The 22,215-nt window shown below is 34.9% G+C and overlaps 8 protein-coding genes across 14 annotated transcripts; 4 read left to right on the forward strand and 4 right to left on the reverse strand.

Moving 5' to 3' along the window:
• Positions 1-81: 81 nt before the first annotated feature.
• brun (trafficking protein particle complex subunit brun) lies at positions 82-5,214 on the forward strand. 2 transcript variants are annotated; one of them, XM_014349325.3, is made up of 12 exons: positions 82-467; positions 573-915; positions 1,016-1,652; positions 1,713-1,986; positions 2,059-2,257; positions 2,353-2,564; positions 2,647-3,260; positions 3,341-3,558; positions 3,629-3,983; positions 4,058-4,395; positions 4,478-4,701; positions 4,779-5,214. In XM_014349325.3, the coding sequence occupies exons 2-12, from the start codon at positions 615-617 to the stop codon at positions 4,968-4,970; spliced, it is 3,564 nt and encodes a 1,187-aa protein (XP_014204811.2). In that variant the 5' UTR covers positions 82-467; positions 573-614; the 3' UTR covers positions 4,971-5,214. The 2 variants fall into 2 exon arrangements, with proteins under 2 accessions (XP_014204811.2, XP_014204812.2); XM_014349326.2 differs by having other exon boundaries at positions 3,632-3,983.
• Pif1 (Pif1 DNA helicase) lies at positions 5,133-7,751 on the reverse strand. Its single transcript, XM_014349365.2, has 2 exons — positions 7,644-7,751; positions 5,133-7,403 (listed from the first exon to the last, which is right to left on the reverse strand). The coding sequence occupies exon 2, from the start codon at positions 7,346-7,348 to the stop codon at positions 5,474-5,476; it is 1,875 nt and encodes a 624-aa protein (XP_014204851.2). The 5' UTR covers positions 7,349-7,403; positions 7,644-7,751; the 3' UTR covers positions 5,133-5,473.
• Positions 7,752-8,005: 254 nt separating this feature from the next.
• On the reverse strand, positions 8,006-9,239 carry l(2)37Cg (RNA polymerases I and III subunit AC2 l(2)37Cg). Its single transcript, XM_014349372.2, has 3 exons — positions 9,087-9,239; positions 8,899-8,996; positions 8,006-8,736 (listed from the first exon to the last, which is right to left on the reverse strand). Exons 1-3 carry the CDS (start codon positions 9,108-9,110, stop codon positions 8,532-8,534), a joined length of 327 nt encoding a protein of 108 aa, XP_014204858.2. The 5' UTR covers positions 9,111-9,239; the 3' UTR covers positions 8,006-8,531.
• A 592-nt stretch (positions 9,240-9,831) lies between these two features.
• Positions 9,832-11,290, forward strand: LOC106636778 (glutathione S-transferase). Of its 2 annotated transcripts, none has more exons than XM_089596791.1 (4): positions 9,832-9,858; positions 10,639-10,809; positions 10,882-11,021; positions 11,096-11,290. In XM_089596791.1, the coding sequence occupies exons 2-4, from the start codon at positions 10,641-10,643 to the stop codon at positions 11,261-11,263; spliced, it is 477 nt and encodes a 158-aa protein (XP_089452917.1). In that variant the 5' UTR covers positions 9,832-9,858; positions 10,639-10,640; the 3' UTR covers positions 11,264-11,290. The 2 variants fall into 2 exon arrangements, with proteins under 2 accessions (XP_089452917.1, XP_014204765.2); XM_014349279.2 differs by lacking the exon at positions 9,832-9,858 and adding an exon at positions 10,196-10,524.
• A 207-nt stretch (positions 11,291-11,497) lies between these two features.
• On the reverse strand, positions 11,498-14,086 carry LOC149373472 (protein asteroid-like). Its single transcript, XM_089596744.1, has 2 exons — positions 14,020-14,086; positions 11,498-13,923 (listed from the first exon to the last, which is right to left on the reverse strand). Exon 2 carries the CDS (start codon positions 13,560-13,562, stop codon positions 11,502-11,504), a length of 2,061 nt encoding a protein of 686 aa, XP_089452870.1. The 5' UTR covers positions 13,563-13,923; positions 14,020-14,086; the 3' UTR covers positions 11,498-11,501.
• Positions 14,087-14,243: 157 nt separating this feature from the next.
• Positions 14,244-16,156, forward strand: RpL15 (ribosomal protein L15). Of its 3 annotated transcripts, none has more exons than XM_014349322.2 (5): positions 14,244-14,334; positions 14,777-14,951; positions 15,339-15,475; positions 15,669-15,779; positions 15,857-16,156. In XM_014349322.2, the coding sequence occupies exons 2-5, from the start codon at positions 14,780-14,782 to the stop codon at positions 16,049-16,051; spliced, it is 615 nt and encodes a 204-aa protein (XP_014204808.2). In that variant the 5' UTR covers positions 14,244-14,334; positions 14,777-14,779; the 3' UTR covers positions 16,052-16,156. The 3 variants fall into 3 exon arrangements, with proteins under 3 accessions (XP_014204808.2, XP_089452619.1, XP_014204809.1); XM_089596493.1 differs by lacking the exon at positions 14,244-14,334 and adding an exon at positions 14,382-14,466; XM_014349323.2 differs by lacking the exon at positions 14,244-14,334 and adding an exon at positions 14,471-14,541.
• A 1,501-nt stretch (positions 16,157-17,657) lies between these two features.
• Positions 17,658-19,752, forward strand: LOC106636804 (uncharacterized). Its single transcript, XM_089596723.1, has 4 exons — positions 17,658-17,839; positions 17,952-18,023; positions 18,113-18,218; positions 18,307-19,752. The coding sequence occupies exon 4, from the start codon at positions 18,330-18,332 to the stop codon at positions 19,587-19,589; it is 1,260 nt and encodes a 419-aa protein (XP_089452849.1). The 5' UTR covers positions 17,658-17,839; positions 17,952-18,023; positions 18,113-18,218; positions 18,307-18,329; the 3' UTR covers positions 19,590-19,752.
• Positions 19,727-22,091, reverse strand: Coq2 (ubiquinone biosynthesis protein COQ2, mitochondrial). 3 transcript variants are annotated; one of them, XM_089596726.1, is made up of 7 exons: positions 21,750-22,091; positions 21,376-21,608; positions 21,021-21,187; positions 20,768-20,915; positions 20,503-20,696; positions 20,242-20,430; positions 19,727-20,163 (listed from the first exon to the last, which is right to left on the reverse strand). In XM_089596726.1, the coding sequence occupies exons 2-7, from the start codon at positions 21,599-21,601 to the stop codon at positions 19,963-19,965; spliced, it is 1,125 nt and encodes a 374-aa protein (XP_089452852.1). In that variant the 5' UTR covers positions 21,602-21,608; positions 21,750-22,091; the 3' UTR covers positions 19,727-19,962. The 3 variants fall into 3 exon arrangements, with proteins under 3 accessions (XP_089452852.1, XP_089452850.1, XP_089452851.1); XM_089596724.1 differs by having other exon boundaries at positions 21,265-21,608; XM_089596725.1 differs by having other exon boundaries at positions 21,265-21,608; positions 21,951-21,980.
• Positions 22,092-22,215: the final 124 nt, after the last annotated feature.

Consider the following 22,215-nt stretch of genomic DNA (forward strand, 5'->3'; position numbering starts at 1 on the left):
CATACAAAAAAGATGTATGCCACGCCTCCTAAACTTACGCGCGTATGAAATTTGAACTCCAAACACACGTGAGGTACTCTACCTACAACAAACTGCACGTGTAATAAACATATGATATATATTACCGTACACATTCTGTGCACAGGAGTAGGGAGTAGGGGGGGAATGTTTTTTTTTTTAATGGCTGTCAGTTTTTTGTTTACATTTTCGTACAATTTCGACAACTGCAGAGAATTCGGTGCTTGGGGGCATATATATGTAAATAGTATCAGATTAATTTATTTGTTAATCGATATCTGTACTGTTTTTGTCTACTTTTTTGGAGTTCTCTGGAAATGTTTCACTGCAGTTCTGCTTCATAAATATATATTGCTTGTTTTTTTGCGCTACTCGAGAGGAATGAATAGCCAATACTAACCAGTTTGTCTCTTTATGGAGCCATAATTTGCGATAAATAAACATTTTTGGTACTCTTTTAATATTTTTTTAACCTACTACGTGCTTTCGCTGTACGATTGTAGTAAGTATTATTTTTCACGTCTATTGATGGTATTATTATTTTTGTACCACAGATCAGATAAAAATTGTACCAGATGGTGCGGAGGGCAGAATAAATGCGCTCAGCACTAAGTGTTATACTGTCGAGTCCAGTGCCCGACAATAAAATGTCTCATCCTGATTACGAGCAAACGGCTCACGATCATGCGACTATTTTAATATTGCTCAAGCCACTTTGTGCACAGATTAAGCAAAAAACCATAGCCAGAGTGTGCGAGAGAATTGTGAAATGTGGCAGTAGATTTACAGTTGTTGATTCAACAAACAAAACTCGCGAGATACTTGCTAGATTTGTCAGGGAACATCCTGTGGAAAACAATGATTGGGGAGACTTTCAGACTCATAGAAGATTACTGGGTATGTTGAGTGTGATTAGTAGAAACATAGAGAGATATTTTGCCCATGGATGTGTCTTTGATATGTTTTTTAAATCAATACAATCTCAAAAAATTCGTAGGTCTTGTGACTATTGGCAAGTATGAAAATCAAACAGAACTTAACGAATTGTGCAGGCTCCATGAAACCCTCAAAGTTAAGTATGTCCAAACGCTGTATGACTCAAGAGCAATTTTATTTGGACCAACTGCATCAGAAAATTTGAATGAGCCACCGACACCATTTACAACACCACACAATTTCAAAACAATAGGCATATTTTATAATGACGAATCGTGTTTGGATTTAGAATCACAAATGCTGGAATGCTTTAATTCTATTTTCTTCATCTTAGAATCTAAAAGACTGGAGCGTTCCCGGGAAAAAATCGATAGGGTAGCCTTGCTTCAAGCACCGTTTGAAAAAAAAGACTTTATTGGCCTAGACTTGGAGTCAAGAAATAACCGAAAGAGATGCGTGGGTCGCGCGACAAAGCACCTGGGTGACATGTGCCTTCAAGCTGGTCTAGCTGTTGATGCTTTAAATAATTACAATTCAGCAGCTGTCACTTTACAAGCTGTTAATGACTGGTTGTGGCTTGGAGCGGCTTATGAGGGGCTATGCGCTGTGTCGGCTTTCATTTTGTATCCCAATATGTGTCGAAGTCTTCCATTGCAGAGAAATTCATCTTTACAGGAGGGTAGTCCTGGAAAGCAAAGGTATATATTTCTTTTTAATTTTATATTACACATTCATCATATAATTTATCATTCTTTTAGACGAGGATCGCAGGCAACTACTGCTCTACCTACTCCACCAACATTAGAAACTGTAAAAGCTACTATGCCTCATATTTTACCCCCTGAAGAAATTTGCAAGAAATATCGGGAGGCTATTGTGCATTACAGTAAATATCAAAATGCTGGTATTGTTGAGACTGAAGCTAGCTTCAAGGCTACTAGGATTTCTATTGAACAAAATTGCACTCTGCAAGCTGCATCGTTTCTGAGTAATGTGTTGTTTAATCACATGAACATTAGTGAACAAGAGAAGGTTGCCTCTTATTTTTTGTTTAAAAATCTTACGCATTTTGTCGCATTAAATACATTAAATTACGTTTTACAGATTGATCGTTTTACTACTTTAGCAGAGCTATACTCTTCTTTCGGATACACAAGGAAAGCTTCGTTTTGTTTGAGACACGCTGCTTCGCGACACGTCTCGCAATACAATCCAAACCCTGACTGGCACCAGTGCTATAACTTGTTATTACAAGCTACATCTGGTTTCAAGTTATCTCTAGATCCAGTGGAAATGACTTTTGGTAAATATATTGAATGTTTGTGCAATTATAAAATACCTAAAGCAAAAATTATACCAAAGTTTATGTTACCAAGCAAAGATTAAATGTTGTTACAGAAAACAGAATAGGTTGGCCGTCAATTCAAATTCACTTGATTAACGAATTAGTAGCAGCAGCAAATCGCATGGGTAATCCAGCCTTAGCCACCAGACACCTAACGTTTCTTTTGCAGATCATGTACAACTATCTAACGCCAGTAGAAAGGAGGGAAGCGGCCTTACAGTTGCAAGCTGTTTCTCAACAATGCGAGGGTTCACCTGTCCCTTTTGTAAAATTATTTTTAATAATCTGGTAGTACATTGCATCGTAAACAAGAATTTTTTTTTCAAATTGTTAACTTTTTATTTTAGGTATTAGACTCGGGGATCGTGATACCACCGGCTAATCTCACAAATATTCCACGAACTAAATCATTCTCTCTGAAGAACCTGCAGCCGCACTTGCAACCTCAGAAAATCGAACGTGTTAAAGAGGATCACGGTCCATTTCTTTTCACGCCCATAAATTTTGGCTCTCTCGAACGCAAGACGACCTCCAAGAGCAAAGTCGATTACCTATGGGTCGACGGAGACATATGCGAAGTATCAATGCAACTGATCAATCCGTTGCCCTTTGAGCTGCATGTATCAAACATGCGCCTATTGACCAACGGTGTAGTATTCGAATCCATTCCAGAATCAGTTACTCTGCCAGCTGAATCCGGAGCAATCGCAGTCACACTAGTTGGTACACCAAGAGAAGTGGGCGAGCTCGAAGTGCTGGGATTCAGCACTCATTGTCTTGGAGTAAAATCAAACTGTAGGCTGAGGCACATGGAAGCAATGCCGCACCCAACTTACACGGTTGAGGTGGTACCTGCTTTGCCCAAAATTAATGTAGAGACAAGTTTACCTAGAACGGCGAGTTTTAGCTCTGGCGAGAATATTGTTACAAGTGCCAGTATTTCTTTGTATGGTGGAGAAAGGTAATGAATGTCAATTTTTAGTTATTACTTTGAAACATTAACAAAGATTGAGTTTCAAATATTTTTCTATGGTACTGCAGTGCTGAGTGTACGATAACAATAACAAATGTGAGTCAAGTGCCAATTGAAACAGTAGAAATATCAGTGCAATCGACTTTAGATAACTTGACAGAATCTAACGTATTTAAATGGAGCGATGAAAATCTGTTAATGCAGCTACCCCTGCAGCCTCAGGCCAGTGCCAGTATTACTCTGTACATGTATGCTGCCGTAGATTTCGTAATACCACAAGCTCATGGTATTCGTTATATTAATTATTTAAATAATCATTATTGTTGAACAAATAAACAAAAAATTGTTCGTTTCAGCAGCCAGTAGCACGTATCATAGTCAACCAAATAGTCTGATGTCTCACTCTGGACCAAGTTCCTTACCATCGCGATTAAGTACTATGTCTTATCACACGAAAAGGCAGTCGGAATTGACTGCGTCATTCCGTTCGGGTACAAGCTCGAATTCATCAAATTCCTTAGGAAGCACACGCCTATCCAAATTGGCAGTGCCTTTGCATGCTTCTAATGTTGTTGAGGGTCAGCTGAAAATCAAGTACTCAGGTAGCGCTGGATTGGCTGCGGGTTACTGCAGAATGTCTTCAGTTTTTATTACCATAGAGATGCTTCCTAGTGTACAGATCACAAGCTGGGATGTTTTGCCAGCAGAAACGTATGTTCAGCTGTAAAATAATATTATCAAGAATTAATTTGATAAGTAATACATTTTTTTCCATCGTGGTTTAGGCCTACCCAATTTTATTTGGTTTTGGATATTACCAATATGACAAACTACGAGATGGAATTGTATTATACGCAAAGTAAAAGTATTTCCATGGAAGGTCGAGAATCTTGCAGAATACCTATCCCCGTAGATAGATGTCCACTGAATAAGTTATCCATGGCAAACTCGAATGCCGGAAACAACGATGATTTGCAGAAGATTTGTGCTGAGCATATAGCGTCATTAGCTGAGCTAAAGTGGCAATTATTAGGAACGGAATCGAAGGGCAGAGCAACTTTGTCAGGACTAACTTTGACCCAGGATATGTTGGATCTTGTGAGGATGAGTCCATTACAATGGGGTACATTAGTATTAATAACTTTACATTTTTACTACGAATGATGAGTAAATATCAAATTTTCAAATGTATATTTTACTGTTAGATGTCACGATCAACGATATAATGTTGAAAGCGCAGGATGAAGTGATATGTAGCCTGGGAGAATGCGTCAGTGTTGGAGTCGGCGTATCCAATGCATTGGAAAACCCGTTGAAGCATTTAATTTTGTCTGTAAATCTTTACCAAGATCATCACAATGGCGTGAACAATTACAGGCTCGACACGAGAGTTTCCATAGCGGGAGCAAATAAAGTTATGCTTCCAACTGTAAGTTGAAACAAATTTTTTTTTAGCAACAGTTAATTTGATTTGCCGATTTACCATTACGTTGTGTTTATTAACAGTTGCGAGAATCTGGCAGAGCGTATCACGAGTGCCGCGTAGTATTTCTCACTGCTGGCCAGTATAAGGTAGATATTCAATGCTGCAGCCGCGAACCAGCTTTGGATGCTTCAACGATTTGCTCGGATCTCGGTAATGCTGGGCATACGTGGCGCTACATACCGCCCATCGAAATAAAAGTGGAGGATTATTGAAACAAAATTTATTCTTTCTACGCGCTTGTATTTGTTTATAGGTATTTAAAAAATGAATAGTATATTTTAATGGCACGTTTTTTTTGGTTGTTTTAATAAAATGTTTTGTGTACTTTATTTGTTGATTATCATAAACAATTTTTAATCAAACAACACAGACTATTAAAATAATTTTTGTTTTTTATTGGTTTCTGCACTTCAACGTATAAAATACGATTTTTTACACTATGTCAAGAACATAATTATGTATATTTGAACACTAAGCCTTATAAGTTCATGGCATTTATCTAGAGGTTTATAAATTTATATGTACAGATTTAAATATCAAACGATAAATTATATATATTTTTTCATTCTTCGATTCTACTAGATTACATTAATAAAGTTTAATCGTTATTCAGTCAAATACTAATAGGTAAAATAATAAGAACTGACTTTTTTGAAAAAATTAGTATTATAAAATCCCATTGAAAATATTTGTAAATTACGCTAAGAAGACAGGATCATCCAAACTTTGGTTTTTTTCCTAAAGGAACTATCTCCGTTAGTTCTATTTGTCTTCTGAACTTTTTGTAGAAATTAAGTACCTCCTTGTTGGCCCATACTTGCTCAGAACTGAAATCTAACACTCTAAGCGTCTGTAAGCTTTGAGCTCGCGACAACGCTACGTAAGCTTGACCAGCATCAAAAACTCGCGCGAGACTCATCTCAACGCAATCCAAGGTCAATCCTTGACTCTTGTGAATTGAAAAAGCCCAGGCAAGTTTGAGAGGCAACTGTTTTCTGAAGACAACTGCACCACTAGCAACTTTTATGCTCCACTTTTCCATCCTTGCTTTGTAATTACCGGCTTTTCGGAAATGCACAACTGGTAGATCGTCCTCAAATTTAACTATCACTCCTCTTGCTCCATTTACAAGTCCTTTGCTAATGCTAAGATTTTTGAGCAACATCACCTGGGCTCCAACTTTTAATACTAGCTTACTTGGTACTGTTAATTGTTGATCAAGCTGTCTTGTCACAAACTGATCCTCAGATGAATCCTGAGATACATACGTTTTTACGACACCTGTCAACTTTTCCAACTGAGATTCGTTAATATCGTTGGCTTCATTTACGTGAGAGCATAATCTAGTCGCCAAAATACCATCAGATTCGATTTTCTGTTTGGAGGTATTTTTCAGTACTTCACTTATTTCATCAGTCACCTGTCCTATTCTTAATTTATTGAGAATGTTCACAAACTTTGGATCGGTTTGCCTGTGCACAGTTTTGAGCTCAAAATTCAATTGAACACATTTTCCCCAAGCTTTACTCTGGAAACAAAAGTTAACCTTCTCGTCTTTCTTAGAGACAGGAGGTAATTGAAAAAAATCACCACACAAGATCAATTGAATGCCACCAAAAGGTTTTTCGCTGTTCCTAACGAACCTTGCAATTGTTTCAATCTTGTCAAAGTAATCTCCTTCCACCATGGAAATTTCGTCAATGATCAAATGTTTCGTTTTTCTCCAGAGCGATGCTGTTTTTGACACCATCTGTTTGCACCTTTCAATAGTTGCGGTTCCTAAGCCAATACCAGCAAACTGATGAAGAGTTATTCCACCTATGGCACAAGCTGCCACTCCAGTACTTGCTGTGGCCATTGTAACATTCGGGGGCAAGGCGTCTATGATTTTTTTTAGAAGAAACGATTTACCTGTGCCTGCACTACCAGTAAAGAAAATGTTCTTTCCTTGCTTAACACACTGCAATATTCTCGATTGCTCCTCAGTCAGTTCTTCAACACCTAAATTGTGAAAAAGTTTTTTGGCTCTAGGAATCTTTGGACTGTTAGCAATTCCATTTTCAGCCCCAAGTTTTCTCTTTCTAACATTGGTGGGAGAGGGTGTTGTAATGGTAGCACGGGATGCAGCAACTGCTTTCTCTTTGGCCCTGTTGATCTCGGCTATTGTAGCTGGACTCACGTCTTCAGTACCACCTCTATTGCTCATTAATTTTTCTCTCAATGGGTTTTTTGCTCCATTGTTGCCACCATCATCTGCATTCGACGTTTTTATGTAGATGGTCTTCAGAAAATTCGTCAGTGGTTCGATTGGCGCATTCGAAAAGTACACCGTACAGTTTTCTCGCTTGAATTTAATAGAGGCCTTGCCCTCGGACATGAATCTGTTAAAAACTGCGATGTCCTGTAGATGTAGTTTGATCAAGCTGCTAGCTTTTTCTCCTCTAACTTCAACCATTAGCTCTCTGTCACTGTTTCTTGTAAGACGAGACGTCGCAGTGCGGTGACTGACCTTCCGCAATGTTGTTCCTTGAGGAGTAAACCATTCCACTACTGTTACGCATGTTACGAAGCAGCCACCATCCTCACTCATGATTGTCGATTGTCAAGTATTCACTACGTTATAATTACAGTATATGGTTCAACAGCTGAAATGAACAAAAAAAAAAATCAAAATTAGTTTTCAATTAACTCGACTCTTGTTTTAAACATCACAACTGTTGGTTTCTTTGATTTAGGCCTTTTAATTCCGACTAACCAAAACCTGACGGAATACATTACGATTTTGCTGATAAATAATTTGTATATTAACACAAGCATTTCATTCAATGTATACCGACACAAAATTTTTTTGCAAATATACTTGGTAAAATAATATTTATACTTACTTAAATTCAAAGATGATATGATACTACTTGTCATAGCAGGCACGTACAGCGTACATTACTTATGCCGCGCAAAAAGGTATCTCGTATACTTATATATAAAATTTTTTCTACCGCTTACAGCGTACCTGCATGGGGCCGTACCATATAACTTTTTTTTGCTTCATAGGCCTGTGTTAAGTATAACATAGGCCGATGTACAGAAAAATAGTTATATGGTACGGACCCAGAGGCAGCAAATGGCACGATGGCACAGTGCAGCCACCATGACGGATAAAAAAATCAGCTGTGATATGTCAAACAACGTTGACAGTTGACACAAAAAGTTAAAAGAAGGCGAAGAAATTTGTTTGTTAATTTTTTATTATTAAAAATAGATGTAAAATTAAAGAAAATGTTACTGCCGGTTCAATTCAGTTTCAGCTACTATTGTTTCATACTTTCATTCGTGAGTAGGCCAGTTATTTAAAGAAACAGCGAATAATTTTTATATGTAACACCTAAATAGGTACGAGCGTGATTTAATATAATTCAAATTTGAACTATAAAAACGAAGGCGCTGTAGCTCTGATCTTCAGGCAACTTCAGGTTATTCTACGGTTCCCGCAGAAAAACAGCCTGAGCCAGGTAACTCTAGGTAACTGATACCTAACAAGTGTTTTTTACATGAATTAAATCAACAGGTTATTATGAAATTCCGAAAAATTAGATAATTTTTCATTCCTTATGATAAATTGACATCATTGTTCATGTTTTTCTCATTTTCAAATTATCTATATAATATATATCTCAATATATACCTATCTGTGAAGTAATAAAATTTTGCTTGAAAACTTATAACACGTATTATTATTATTATCATTATTTAGGTGGATTTCCGGCTATAAATAATTAACTTGCATTCAATTGCATTTGGTCTTGGTAATCTTCCATGGCCATTTCAAATGTATGCACTGTGTGATCACAAACTTTAGACAAATCCTCCAGACCTTGGCGTAGAATGTCAACTGCTCTACCTTTCTTAGCTTGAATTCTTAAGTGCATTTTTGATTCTGCAGGATGTGGTACTGTGTAACCACAAAATTCTACATCAGGACTGTAAATACATTTATAAGCTTATGAATATTACCAGATTCAAAGACACTCAGGAGCGGAATAAATAAATGGGAAGTACAAAAAAAGTAAAGGTCAAATATTTTTATGATTAAATTATAAATGTGTGGAAGATAAAGTTGAGTATGAAATTCGTTACACTCACTAATGATTAATTATAGATCGTAAAATGTTTCCCAAAGTGTGTCCTTCATCTTCAAAAACAAAAGTCCTTGATTTTTCATCATCACCATCACCAGCGAGCTTACATTTATTAAAATTATAAAATAGTTTGAATGAAAATTCGATAACATTGGAACAATTCTCGTAAAAACATTATATCGTGAATAATACCTCTGCTAGTCGGCCCATGTTCATCAATAATAGACGGTTTTTAAATAAAAGTTGAAGGTATAACTAATTTACTCAAAATGTTACTCTTCCACGTGGGTTTCTGTTTCTTACTTACTGTTTGTAAACAAACATGAACGTATAACGATGGGCCAGATGCGGGCCAGGGAAAAAATGAGAAGCAGACGACGCACGTGTGTGCACATAATATATAGTTGCCAACATTGCTATGACTATGACCCCTCCCTCTCCCTCTATCTCTATAGTCGACTACAGATATATATATATATATATATATATATATATATATATATATATATATATATATATATATATATATATATATATATATACTGAGACTACAGTGCCAGGCGGGGATGAAGAGCGCGGTAATATTCGAATTTATCATTGGAGCATTAATTTTATTAATGTATTTTTACGAAAAAACCACAAAATCCTACCTATCGTCCACATAACAATTATGGTTTTTTTTGTCTGCCGAAAAATATTAATAAAAATTGGTAAACTTTTTTGAACAAAACAAAAAAAACATACACACAATTTTTTAAATGGCATTATTGATGAAGTTAAATATCTGCAAAATGTTAAATAGACATAATTATAGATTTATAGAAATAATTATAATGGGCTCTTGGATTCAAGGGTCAGACGCAAAACAGTCTTTCAACACCAGAGATGAGTAGACAATAACCCAATAACCGTACTCATTACTCATCTCTGTTCAACCCATACTATCATCGTATACATCAGTAACGTAAATTTTATCGAACTTATATTTATAGAATTTTAAATAATTTTTTTTTTTTTTTTTTTTAAGAAACTTTTAGAAGTTTATTTGTAAATTGTAATAGTAAGTTATGTTAACTAATAAATGAATACTTTTTTTTAAATTAGTTGTAAGTACCGAACTACGCCGATGATGATACAGAAAGTGTACATAAAAATGATTACGTCACGACTCACTGAGCGTCTACACGGAATTCCACATAAAAATGTGTTGGAATGAATGGGGATATACATTGTGTCCAGTAAAAAGTCCTGAAAAGAAACAAGAGAACAGTCTTCGTTTTGATTCGGAAGAAAAGGGATCGTACTATTTATTGATGCGCACTATACCACACCCGTACATACCGATCGATCGGGTGTATACTCCTTTCCGTTAAATCGTGTCTCAAAATATACTTGTATTTTTCAATTTTTTCTTTGTTCAAGTAATTTAACGTTTTCAGTTTTGCGTCCACATAATTTTGTTTTGTACAGTGGAAATAAAAATTTTAAAAAATGCTAAACTACAAACTCTACTATTTCAACGTAACCGGTCTCGGTGAGCCCATTCGTTATTTACTTCACTACTGTGGAGTTGAGTTTGAAGACTATCGCTTTCAAGATTTCGACGAATGGAAGAACCATTTTCAAGACAGTAAAAAAAAAAAAAAGAAAAAAAAATCCACTAATGACTAATTTTACCATTACGACGAAAGTCCGATTTTGTTTTAATAGTTTTTTTTCATCCACGTACGTACTTTTTTTTTAGAAATGCCCATGAGACAAGTTCCTGTGTTGGAAATCGACGGCTGCGAAAAATTACACCAGCACATATCGATTTGCCGGTATTTCGGGAAAAAATTCAATCTCTGCGGCTCGACTCTCGAGGAGGATCAAAAGATCGATGAAGTGATGTATGACATTAACGATATGCGCTTGTGTAAGTTTTTTTTTTTTTTAACCACGTACCGTAAACTCACGATTTTTACTTGATCCAAAATATATTTTGCAGCAATTGCTAATTATTACAATGAAACAGTTGTCGAATTCAAGGCTGCGTTGAAAGAAAGAATGTTGTCAAAGCTTCCGTTTTTCTTAGGAAAACTGGACATGTTGGCCAGTAAAAATGGCCAGTCTTTCGTTCGCGGAGGCGTGAGTTCTCGTCACATTTGTAATTTTAATTGATTCTGACCATGTGAAAAATAAATAAATAAATTCAATCGCAGATCACATGGGTGGATATTTATTATGCCGGAATAAGCGAGGTCATGTCAAATATCCTGGAGCGTGACATAAACGAGGATTATGCGAACTTGACAAAATTGGTTGCTCATGTTCGCAACAACAATCGCATCAAAGCTTACCTTGAAAAACGTCCGAAAACTATAATTTAAAAAAAAAAATTTATTTATCCATGTACACTTGCCGTGTTGTTTTAAAATTATTGTAATCAATCAATAATATTCAAAATTTTTTTTTGTGACATCGATGATTCCAGATTGTGATAAAAAAAAAAAAAAAAAAAAAAAATTGAATACGAATTGTAAAAACTTTTATTTATCAGAAAATAAAATTATTTTTAACATATTAACACATATGATTATTCGAATAAATTATTTCAAGCTTGATCTATTATTTTTTAAGAAATTTCTTCATTTCTGTTGACATGGATACAAACAGTTGCAAAACACTAGGGGATTTTTGAAAAATTTCCCAAATGTGTCCATTCAACTTCTCATGACATCTTAAATCCCAGAGTATATTGTAAATTAAGCTACCATTAAAAAATTCAGCAACATCAATTATAGAAAAGGGATAATCCAGTAAACTATTGAGGTCTATTATGCCTCTTAAACAATTTTGAAATAAAGTAAATGCATGCACTATTTGAATGTCAAATGTTTCCTTATGTATGAACATTTTAGATTCAAAAAATGTATAAGCTTGTGCACAGTCTTGTTCCGTGATTTTGTATATAGCTACTTTGAGTGGCATGTCAACGTCGATTTGTTTATCATCAATTCCATCATAGGTGTACCATTTGTTACTCATTATTCTTCTAATGACATAGAAAACTATTAAAAGTAACAAACTGTACAAGTGATAGTTTGTACTAAAAGATTTTTCAGCAAAATCCTTCCAATATTTAATTGAAATTATATATAATCTCCAGGCAGGAGGAAAATTTTCAAGTAAGTGTTCTTTAATTTCAAAAGTGTTAAGAATCATTTGTTTCTTTTCCAAAAGTGAAATGTCTTTTAAGTCATCCAGTAATGGAACTTCAAAATGTAATTCATAATTCGTGTTATCCACTTGATAGGTTTTGATATCTATGTTATTGTTTCCTCTACATGAGTACTTAAAAAAAGTTGCATTTGTCGTTCCATTGCTTAATAATCTAAAAATCAGTTGTAGTACTTTTAAACTTATATGGCAACAAGGAGGTTCTGATAAGTCTTCCATTTGTGTGGACATTAGTAGGTGCTGACGATGAATAAGATCTAGAAAATAAGGTGGAAAATCACATTTCATAAACCTGTCTATAAACCAAGAAGGAATTACTTCTTCCAATTTGTTTTCAATTTCAGGTTCCACAGTGTCATATTCTTGACAATTGGAAATATTGTTGGTTTTCCAAGTTAAGTTAACATAAACTTGATCATCATCACATTCACTTTCAATGATATCATTATCATTAAAGCTTGGAAATTTATGTTGTTCATTTGGTATGTCTTTTAGTAATATCAAAATTTCTTCTTTTGAATATCCTATAAGACTTAAGATTTGTGTCACGATTTTTGGGGAGTATGTTAAATACTCATTAATTACAGTTTCAATATTTTTTAATATGTAAAATTGTTTATTTGAATCTAACTTCGATATTATTGCGGAAACAGCATCATCCAAGGTATATTTTTGAATCCATTTTAAAAGAGCCACGATTCTCAGGTGAAGTAGGTTTCTCTCATATTTTTTGGCAATTGCTTTCGATACTTTTATGGAACAAAAAAATTTCTTAAAAACACTGAAATGTATGTAATCATTCCCGAGTATAGTTGCAGCAAGTGGTAGCAAGATGTCTTTGTTTGTGGTAGAAAAATCTTGAAAGAATTTTTGTCTATTAAAAATTTTACAGTCAAGAAACGGTTTTTCATCATGACATTCTAAAGAAAAACTTAATGTTTCAAAAGGTATGTATATAACGTCAAAGACAAAGAAATCAGAGTCATTACTTAGGACAGGACGGTTTAAAATTCTTGCCACTGCAGCTATATGATTATCAGCTTCGAATACAGTTTGAATGAGTTTTACTTTGTATTGTCGAACAATATGTAAGAATACATACTTTGCGAGACATGGAAACAGTTCTTTTTCTATTCGATCAGATCTCCGCAAATCCAACAGATTTTGTAACTTACGATTTATCAATGTATTCATTTTTCTATCTTCCATGCAACCATCTAATATCACTACAGGAGTAATATTGCACGCTAACAAACACTCGAAGAAACATGAAATATTATATGCATATTTTGCATATTCACCTCCAAAGCAAGAAGCACATCCGACCGAAAAGTATAATTGCGTCATGACGCAATTTCCATCGATGATCAACGTCGTGTCACGCAGTTTGAAAGATTTCAAAAATTCTAGATTTTGGTAGATGTACGATGTCAATCCTCTGATACCCATATTTGAAAATACTAAATAAACTTTAACCACATCCGATATAAGTATAGAGTCACTATCAACCGATCAACCGTGTATATATATATTAGCACTTGTGTATGACTAAGCGACACTTAACGATTGTTCCCAGTTGCTGCGTAGGTACTTACCTATTACGCATTCATGTTTTGAAAAATATCATTTTACATCGGGAGCGTCAGTCAAGACAGAGGGTATCAGGGTATGAGTAATAGGCAAGTATGTATTTTCTAAAGCACTTGTGTCGAGAAGGAGAAAAAGGTTTAATAAATTACTCGTGCTGTGAAAACTTTTTGCCACCGGCCGGTCGTTCTATATATGTACTGATAGAAGAATGCGATGAACTCTGCAACGATAAACAGAACAAGAAATGACGATAAATACTTAGTTATAAGTATTCGATTTAAAAGTAATATAAAGAAACATTGTTTTGCACTTTTACCTTTTTACGTAAAGCTGGGCTGGCACACAACTCACTTAAGCAATAAAATATTTATGGTGGTAAGCTTAAGTATAGACACTATAGACTTTAGGCCATAGGTCAGATTTTCGTTATTTTTCGGGAGTTCGCCGCATGCGCAGTGCGCAATCACCTGAATCACCAGATCACATCACCAGATCACCAATATCACCACCCTTTCTCAGTGATTGCGCACTGCGCATGCGGCGAACTCCCAAAAATCTGGGAGCGGGGGAGCCTTGTATAGTCGACTCTCTTTCAAGCGGTGTGTTTTTCTTCCTTCATTGGGCAGACGAGGTGAGCACCAGATATTGTTAAAATCGCTAAACATCCGCTAGCTATTGTATTTATTGTCAAAAGCACTCTCATTAATAATCAAGATGAATTTCTCGCCGATCCGATGTGTCTTGTATTTTTCGTCTCAGAAAGGTTGATTCACCAAAATTCGTCATTTGTAAATATTGTAACTTAACCTCTAGTTGTTCGTCATCGCGATTTCACGAGGTCTGGTTATCGTTGCTGTTTTCTAATTTTTTTTTTCCTAACATATTAACCTATTTTTTACAATATTTGTCATTTTGTTCATTTTTCATCTTTTAGTGATTGTTGTTGTTTATTCAGTCATTCGACGACTATGTATTAATTTACCAAAAACAAGCAAATGTTCTACTTGATCCCTCAAACTAATTAAATATAATCAAGTTTACTGCAGGTAATAATATATTTATCTTTTTTTTAGAGGATGGGTGCGTACAAGTATATGCAAGAGCTTTATCGCAAGAAGCAGAGCGATGTGCTCCGCTTCTTGCTTCGTGTCAGATGCTGGCAGTACCGTCAGCTCACCAAGCTCCACAAAGCGCCCAGGCCTTCTCGTCCTGACAAAGCACGCCGCTTAGGATACAAAGCCAAACAAGGTAAATTTCACACCAATCTCAGCTAAATAGTATTGTACAGATCCTTCCAGAAGATTTTGTCCATGTGCCATTTTTGCAATGCAAGATAGAGGTGATAATATAAATTTTGAGATACTTCAGTGCATTTTAAAGTTGTCACGTGAATTCTTAACTCTTAATTTTTGAAACTTTTTTTATGCCAGTAACGTTTTCCTTGCTTAATTGGTTAGTATTGACGGAACCTTCTTAATTATTGTAAACATGTTAGCATTTCAATATGATGATCATACATGCACCACTCTTACCACACATGTGGAGATTATGTACCTCTGATTGAATTCATATCAATACTATAATATAAGATCTTTTAGTTTGAAAAAAGTATTAATTTTTCACGTTTTTCCCCAGGCTTTGTTATTTACAGAATTCGCGTACGTCGTGGTGGTCGCAAACGTCCAGTTCCTAAGGGAGCCACTTTTGGAAAGCCCAAGTCACATGGAGTCAACCAGCTGAAGCCTACAAGAAAACTTCAGTCAGTTGCGGAGGTACGATGTTTTTACTTGTAAACTTGAAACAATTCTTGAAACTTTCAATTGCAAACTTTATATGATGATAACATACATACTCAATGAGTAAGATGATTTTGTTTATCTTCCTTGGATGTCTGAAGTTATTTTATTCAATCAACATCATTGATAACAAGATATCTCGCATATATTAATACATGATTATTTTTAGGAGCGCGTTGGACGTCGTTGCGGTGGACTCCGTGTCCTCAACTCATACTGGGTTGCCCAAGACTCGTCATATAAATATTACGAGGTCATTCTCGTAGATCCAGCTCACAAGGTATATACATTTTTGTTTCTTATACACTGTAAAATGTATGTTCTTTAAAAACCTATCTTAAATTTTGTACTTTTTAGGCTATCCGAAGAGATGCTAAAATTAATTGGATCTGCCAATCAGTTCAAAAGCACCGTGAGATGCGTGGAAAGACATCAGCAGGCAAGAGCTCACGTGGCCTTGGAAAAGGACATCGGTTTTCACAAACTATTGGAGGATCCCGCAAAGCAGCATGGCTGCGCAGGAACTCTTTATCGCTTCGCAGAAAACGATAAAACATCTCGTAGTCTGTGGAGTCTATTGTATCATTTTTCAAATAAACTCATTTTACTTTAAATATATGTAATTTTATTTTTTATTAAATTATTTACAAAAAACCATTTTTCGGGCGTTATTCATTCAATGTGTTTCTTGAATATTATCTTGCGATTGATTTTCCCTCGCATTGCAAGTATAACATTGGTTAATTGGTGCTATAGGGTACTATATATTTTAATTGATTTTCTTGTGTGATGATTTTTAAGAGTAATTCTGAATCAAAGGAAGATGTGATTTTAATCAAGGAGTCCTTGTATGAACATTTTCATGAAGTATTTATCTTATGGGTGTCTTACAATAAACTTGAAATGATTCCCAAATCCCGATTTGTACAACCAGAGAATATAGAAACATGTCCCTTCATGTATAGAAGGTCGGGCTAGGCCTAAACTTGTTTTCACTTATAACGTTAGTATTGTATCCATGAGGGAGATGACTTTCTCATGGATACCTGACCTTCTATACATGAGGGACGTGTGTCCATATTCTCTGGTACAACATTCGCTCAATGATGGTCACTCTTTGTGTTTAAGTGGACGTGTTTTGCAGTTGTGCAGAAAAAATAAAAGGTAATTCCATTATCCATAAACTTTTCTCACTTTTTTTTTAAATTTATGACTATCGCATTGGTGTATCTTCATCCTTAAACTCGTCAGCTTTTGGTTAAAAGTTAAATACAGTACAACTTTAAATTAAAGGATAGGTTGTTGAATAATTGATCACATCACGTCCTCTAATTTTTTAGTCTTTCGTTCCAAATTTGAATATTTTAATGTACGCATTTACGCAGCATAATCAGATTTATAGTGGGTCTAGGACGTCTGTGTATTCAGCTTTGTCTGAACAATTCTCTAGGTCACATACCTAGATTTACCCTTATACTTAAACGATAAATGATTTTTCTCTCCGTTTGTTGTAAATGATATTGTGCGTTTCATATGCTCAAATATACATAAGTATAAAATAATCGCGCTTGATACCCGCCCACATGTGTATTTTAGTCAGCGCCATCTAGCGTGCGATTTTTCTCGTCGCTCATAGACCCTACTGACGTTTTTTTTTGGCCTGCGAAGAAAAGCACAACTCAGATTTCGCCGTTGAAAATTACATGTAGAAATCTGAGTTGTGCTTTTTTTGTTCGCCAACAAACTGGCTATATTCGACGGCCCGGATACCCTACGGACGTTTTTTGGCTTCGGGTGTGATCTTCAAGAGCAAAGGCCGCCGCCACCAACGAAGCCCGATCACCGGATCATACCCGAAGCCAAAAAACGTCCGTAAGGTATCCAGGCCGTCGAATATAGCCAGTTTGTCGGTGGATAAAAAAGCACAACTCAGATTTCTCCATGTCATTTTCAACGGCAAAATCTGAGTTGTGCTTTTCTTCGCAGGCCAAAAAAAAAACGTCAGTAGGGTCTATGAGCGACGAGAAAAATTGCACGCTAGATGGCGCCAAATAGCAAGACTATATAGGTATATATACGTGTAGGGATCTAGCTGGCACACCTTTAAGCAACAAGCGCATGTGTAGGTACATTGTGGACTTGTGTATTTTCGTGTTGTCATCGTAAGAATCGTATCCCATGTTTGAATAAAAGGTTATACGGTGAATTAAAAAAACTTTTGCATTTGACAGTATATTGTTAATAAAATAGGATATGACAACGAAACAGTACAAAAAACTAGCGCTTCATAATTCTGTTTGCAACGATATATATTTTGGATTTCAAGATTGCCTGGAAGAGGTATTGTTTTACAATGAAATAAAAATACCTAATTATACTTTGGATTGTGATTCAAGTGCATAACTCCTACGAAATGACTAAAATTCTGATTTACTTCTCTTATTTATGACAGAACCCCTGGGCTAAATGGATAGGCAAGTGTACTAATTTCGGCAAAGAACTCGAAAATTGTGTAAAACAAAATGTAATTTCTATTTGTTTAGTTAAAACTTTTTTTTACCGACTAAGCGTAACTCCTGATCCATTACATAACTCAAACTTTTTTTTTTCCAGCGAGAAAAAATGAGAGAAAGAAATCAACAACTTGCTAATGAAAGACTGGCTAAAATGAAACAGGGAATATTTACTTAACAACTTTGCTAATTGTATATAGTATTTAGTATGTAATATACAATTTTTCCAAACTAACAATTCTAATTGGTTATCATTAATTGGTTCAAAGTTAAAAAATTTTTTTTTATAACTAGTGTAAAAAATTAATTTCTTAACAATGGATGCTGAAGTTCTACTTGATGAAGCAGTTGATAATGCTGATTCAAAAGTGAAAGTGGAAAATGTCAAAGAAGTCAGTAAAAACGAGCCTGTCATCAAAAAACCCAAGTTTGATGAAAACAAAGAAGAAGGAGATTTTTCAGAGAACATAGGATGCAAAGAATTGGAAACAGATGAGCAAGTGAGTAAAGAGTGTAAAATCTTGGAGGAAGATGATACTGATGAAGAAATAGAATTCAATAAAGATGGACTTTTATATTTCATTGAAAGATTAACAACAACTGAAACCACTCATGAACAAAAATTAGAGGAATTCAAAGAATATCTAGAAGCAGATCTTGAAGTTGAACGGCAAAAATATCGTCAAGAAAAATTAGAAAGAGCTCAAGAGAAGTACAAGAATGCTCAAAAAGAAGAAGAAAAAAAGTCGGATAATAAAGCATCAAGTAGTAAAAAGGCTGATTCAGATAATGAAGATGACAGTATGGAGCATGAAGTTCCCGAGCCAGGCTTCATCTATCCATTAGAACAGGATGCCTCAGATATGTTGTATGAAGTAGATTTTAATGAGGATGGGACTTATCCTACAGTTACTGAACGTTACCTCACTCCTTATTACGCTATTGATGTTAAAGAGCCTTGTGACGACATTTGTATTTATATACACAGCAATCGCGTTTGCATGATTACTTTAGCACCAAGTCATATCATTTTTCAAAAAAATTTAACAATCGAAAGTTGCAGTTATCAAGTTACTGAAAAATTGGATAGGACGAAAAATAAAGTATCTGGCAAAGGTAAACGTGGAGCCCAGCCTATGCAAAAAAATTCATATCTTTGCCGTTTGACTTGCAGTGATGGATCGGTATACATGATTAGGTGCTGTATGAATGGGAAACTCTTAGAAGTTAATGAAAAGCTTCTAGAAAATCCAGAATTATTAAAACAGCCACCTCACTCTGGTGGTTACATAGCTGTTGTGTTGCCAAATTTGAAATATCATGATGAACAGTTGAAAAAACACTTGCTTGATCAAAAGCAATATGAGGAAGCACTGAGTCGGAGAAACATGGAAAAAAAATCAGATGCATCCCAAGACAATGAAAAAAAAGAAGAAAGTGGTGCTACAGAGGAATTTTTAAATTTAAAATCAAATAAGAATGATGACAATACCCAAATTGAAGGTACAAACATGGAAAAACAAGAAAAACAAAAATTAGATGACGTAAAAATGGATCAAGTATGTGAAATGGAGTGAGACTTGCGTACTTGGTCTAAAATTTATTTCAAGGAACATGTTAACATGAAAAGGTTTTTGTAGGATTAAGTGAGTTTATGTAAAAAGATAAATAACTTTAGTACATCAATTTTTTCATTTCAAAAAAATGTTCAACATTTTGATAATAAATCGTTTTAATTACATAGAATTTATTTTATTTTACACTTTGCACCGCAAAGAAATTTGCTTTGGTTTATTTATTCGACTTCATCTTAAAAATATATATTTACAATGGCTTCTGTGCATTATCGCATTCTGACCACAATCCTGACAAACCAAAGACAAAATTTTATACACTTATCTTTTAAAATTTTAGTTAAGGTATGTACATACAGAAAATAAAAAGAGACTATCATAGAGGAACAGTTACTTTAGGCAAAACATTATTTGTTTCAATAGATTTTAGTTTGTCTCCTTCTAATAATTTGTTGGTTTTCGATTCTTTGACTAAGGTTCCCAAGATTATACCAGCAAATAGTATCATCCCTACTGTGTGATTAGAAATGAAATTTTTGGCACAATTTTTGGGATCATTGATATCCAGTGAATCAAGCTGTAAGAATATTAACATTAAGAACGACAATTTAAAAAGTTTAATTTAACATTAAAAAAATAATACACCATAAATTACCTGGTAAAGTAAATGAGTACCAACAAGTCCCACAGATAAATAATATGGTAAAGTTTGACCAGCACAAAAGCCTGACACAAGCAAGCTCGCAATCATGCTAGAGCTGAAGCCTGTAAGGTAAAGCTTTGTCTTATCCCCGAATTTTAGTGCAGTAGACTTTATACCCAGTAAAATATCATCAGCTTTGTCCTGTTAAGAGAAGTTTTGTGATTTACAGAATAAAAAAAAACAGTAAATAAAACTTTATTGATCCTCTCTCACTTGATGTGCATAAATTGTGTCATACAAAATGGTCCAGCAAATACCAGCTGCATAAAGTGGCAAGCAAACGGACCAATCACAAGAACCCTGAATTGCAGACCAACCTAACAGAGCTCCCCAGTTAAAAGTCATTCCCAAAATAAATTGAGGCCAATAAGTTATTCTTTTCATTAACGGATAAACAATAACTAAGCCTGCAAAATTATATGTAACATTTTTAGAGATTGTCTTTTTCACACTTACTTTAAAAAATAGTCATTCCTACCTAATGAACTAGCACCAAGAAATATGCTATACCAGTTGAGCTGTAAGAGAACTAAAAGTCCTAGACTCAACTGACCACCAAGAAAAGCTAATGCTTGCTTCTCTGTAATTTCTCCTGTTACTAAAGGCCTATCCCTTGTTCTTGATACCTTTGCATAATTATATTATCATTAAAACCATAATAAATTTACACAAAAAACTTAAAGTTAAAATTTTTATTAATCCTAAGATAGAATAAAATAATATTTACACACTTTTCCATCAATGTCCTTATCCCACATGTCATTAATTGTGCAGCCAGCTCCTCTCATTATGAAAGCTCCAATCCCAAAAAGTGCCAGCATACCGAGATCTGGAAGTGCTCCAGCAGGAGCAGCCATGGCTATGCTCCAGCCACATGGCCAAAACAACAACCAAGACCCTTATACAACAGAAAATAACATCCCAAAATATTGTCCGTGATAAAAATAAAAATATAAATTTATCAGAAATACTGACCAATGGGCCTATCTATTCTCATAAGTCTCATGTATGGCTTGACCTTGGAAGGAGAATTTTCAACGATTTTTGCTGCTATACTAGAATTTTTATTTACTTGATAAAACACACCTGTTTTTCTGTGAAAATCTACCAGTAATAATTCTTTTTGTCGATGCTTTGATTTCCATTGCTCATTTTTATGATCCTGGCGGCTTATGATGTTATAAACAGAAGATGTATGTATTTTATTGTAAGTGTAGGCATCATCTTTTCCACAACTTCTTAAACTGTGATTGAGTGACTTTGTAATTCGTGCAATACACTTTATTTGCCAACATCCTCTCATGGGAATCATATTTTACCTGCAAATAACGCACAAATCAATCCATTAAATTATTAGTGTCGGAATTAAAATGCAACGCTCGATAAAATTTAAAAAATCCTTGTTTTTCTAATAAAAATGCATCTAAAACACAAGGTTAGAACGGATATAACGTAATTACCTTAGCGCAGCGACAATCATATCACAAATCACAAGTAATATTTTTGAAGAATAATATCAAATCTCATTTATCAGACGTTCACAGAAACATATGTGACTCGCCAACGTTGATTTTTTAGCATCAGGATATTATCATTTTATTGATTGCTATCTCGAAATTCGCAATGTTTTACCTCTTATTACATAAACCGATAAAGCTTACAGAAACGTTTGAATCGATCCAAAATCCCAACTCCTTCGTTGTCATAATACTTGTAATTTATTTCTTGAAGAGGCAAGAAAATTCTCAAATATGGCATCTACGAGTTAACTAGTTGTAGTAAAATTATTTTTGCTGATTGATACAAAACATTTAACAAAATAAACGACATCTAACATCTATATTTTATTTTTTTTTTGCTCCAAAGCTCGGCGCGCCCCATGGCCCATATGTGCACAGCCCACAGCGCCGTCAGCGCCAGCAGACA

This window comes from Copidosoma floridanum, unplaced genomic scaffold, assembly GCF_036245765.1.
Source record: "Copidosoma floridanum isolate Cflo_tuat_1 unplaced genomic scaffold, Cflo_Japanese_pri ptg000030l, whole genome shotgun sequence".
Lineage (NCBI taxonomy): Eukaryota > Metazoa > Arthropoda > Insecta > Hymenoptera > Encyrtidae > Copidosoma > Copidosoma floridanum.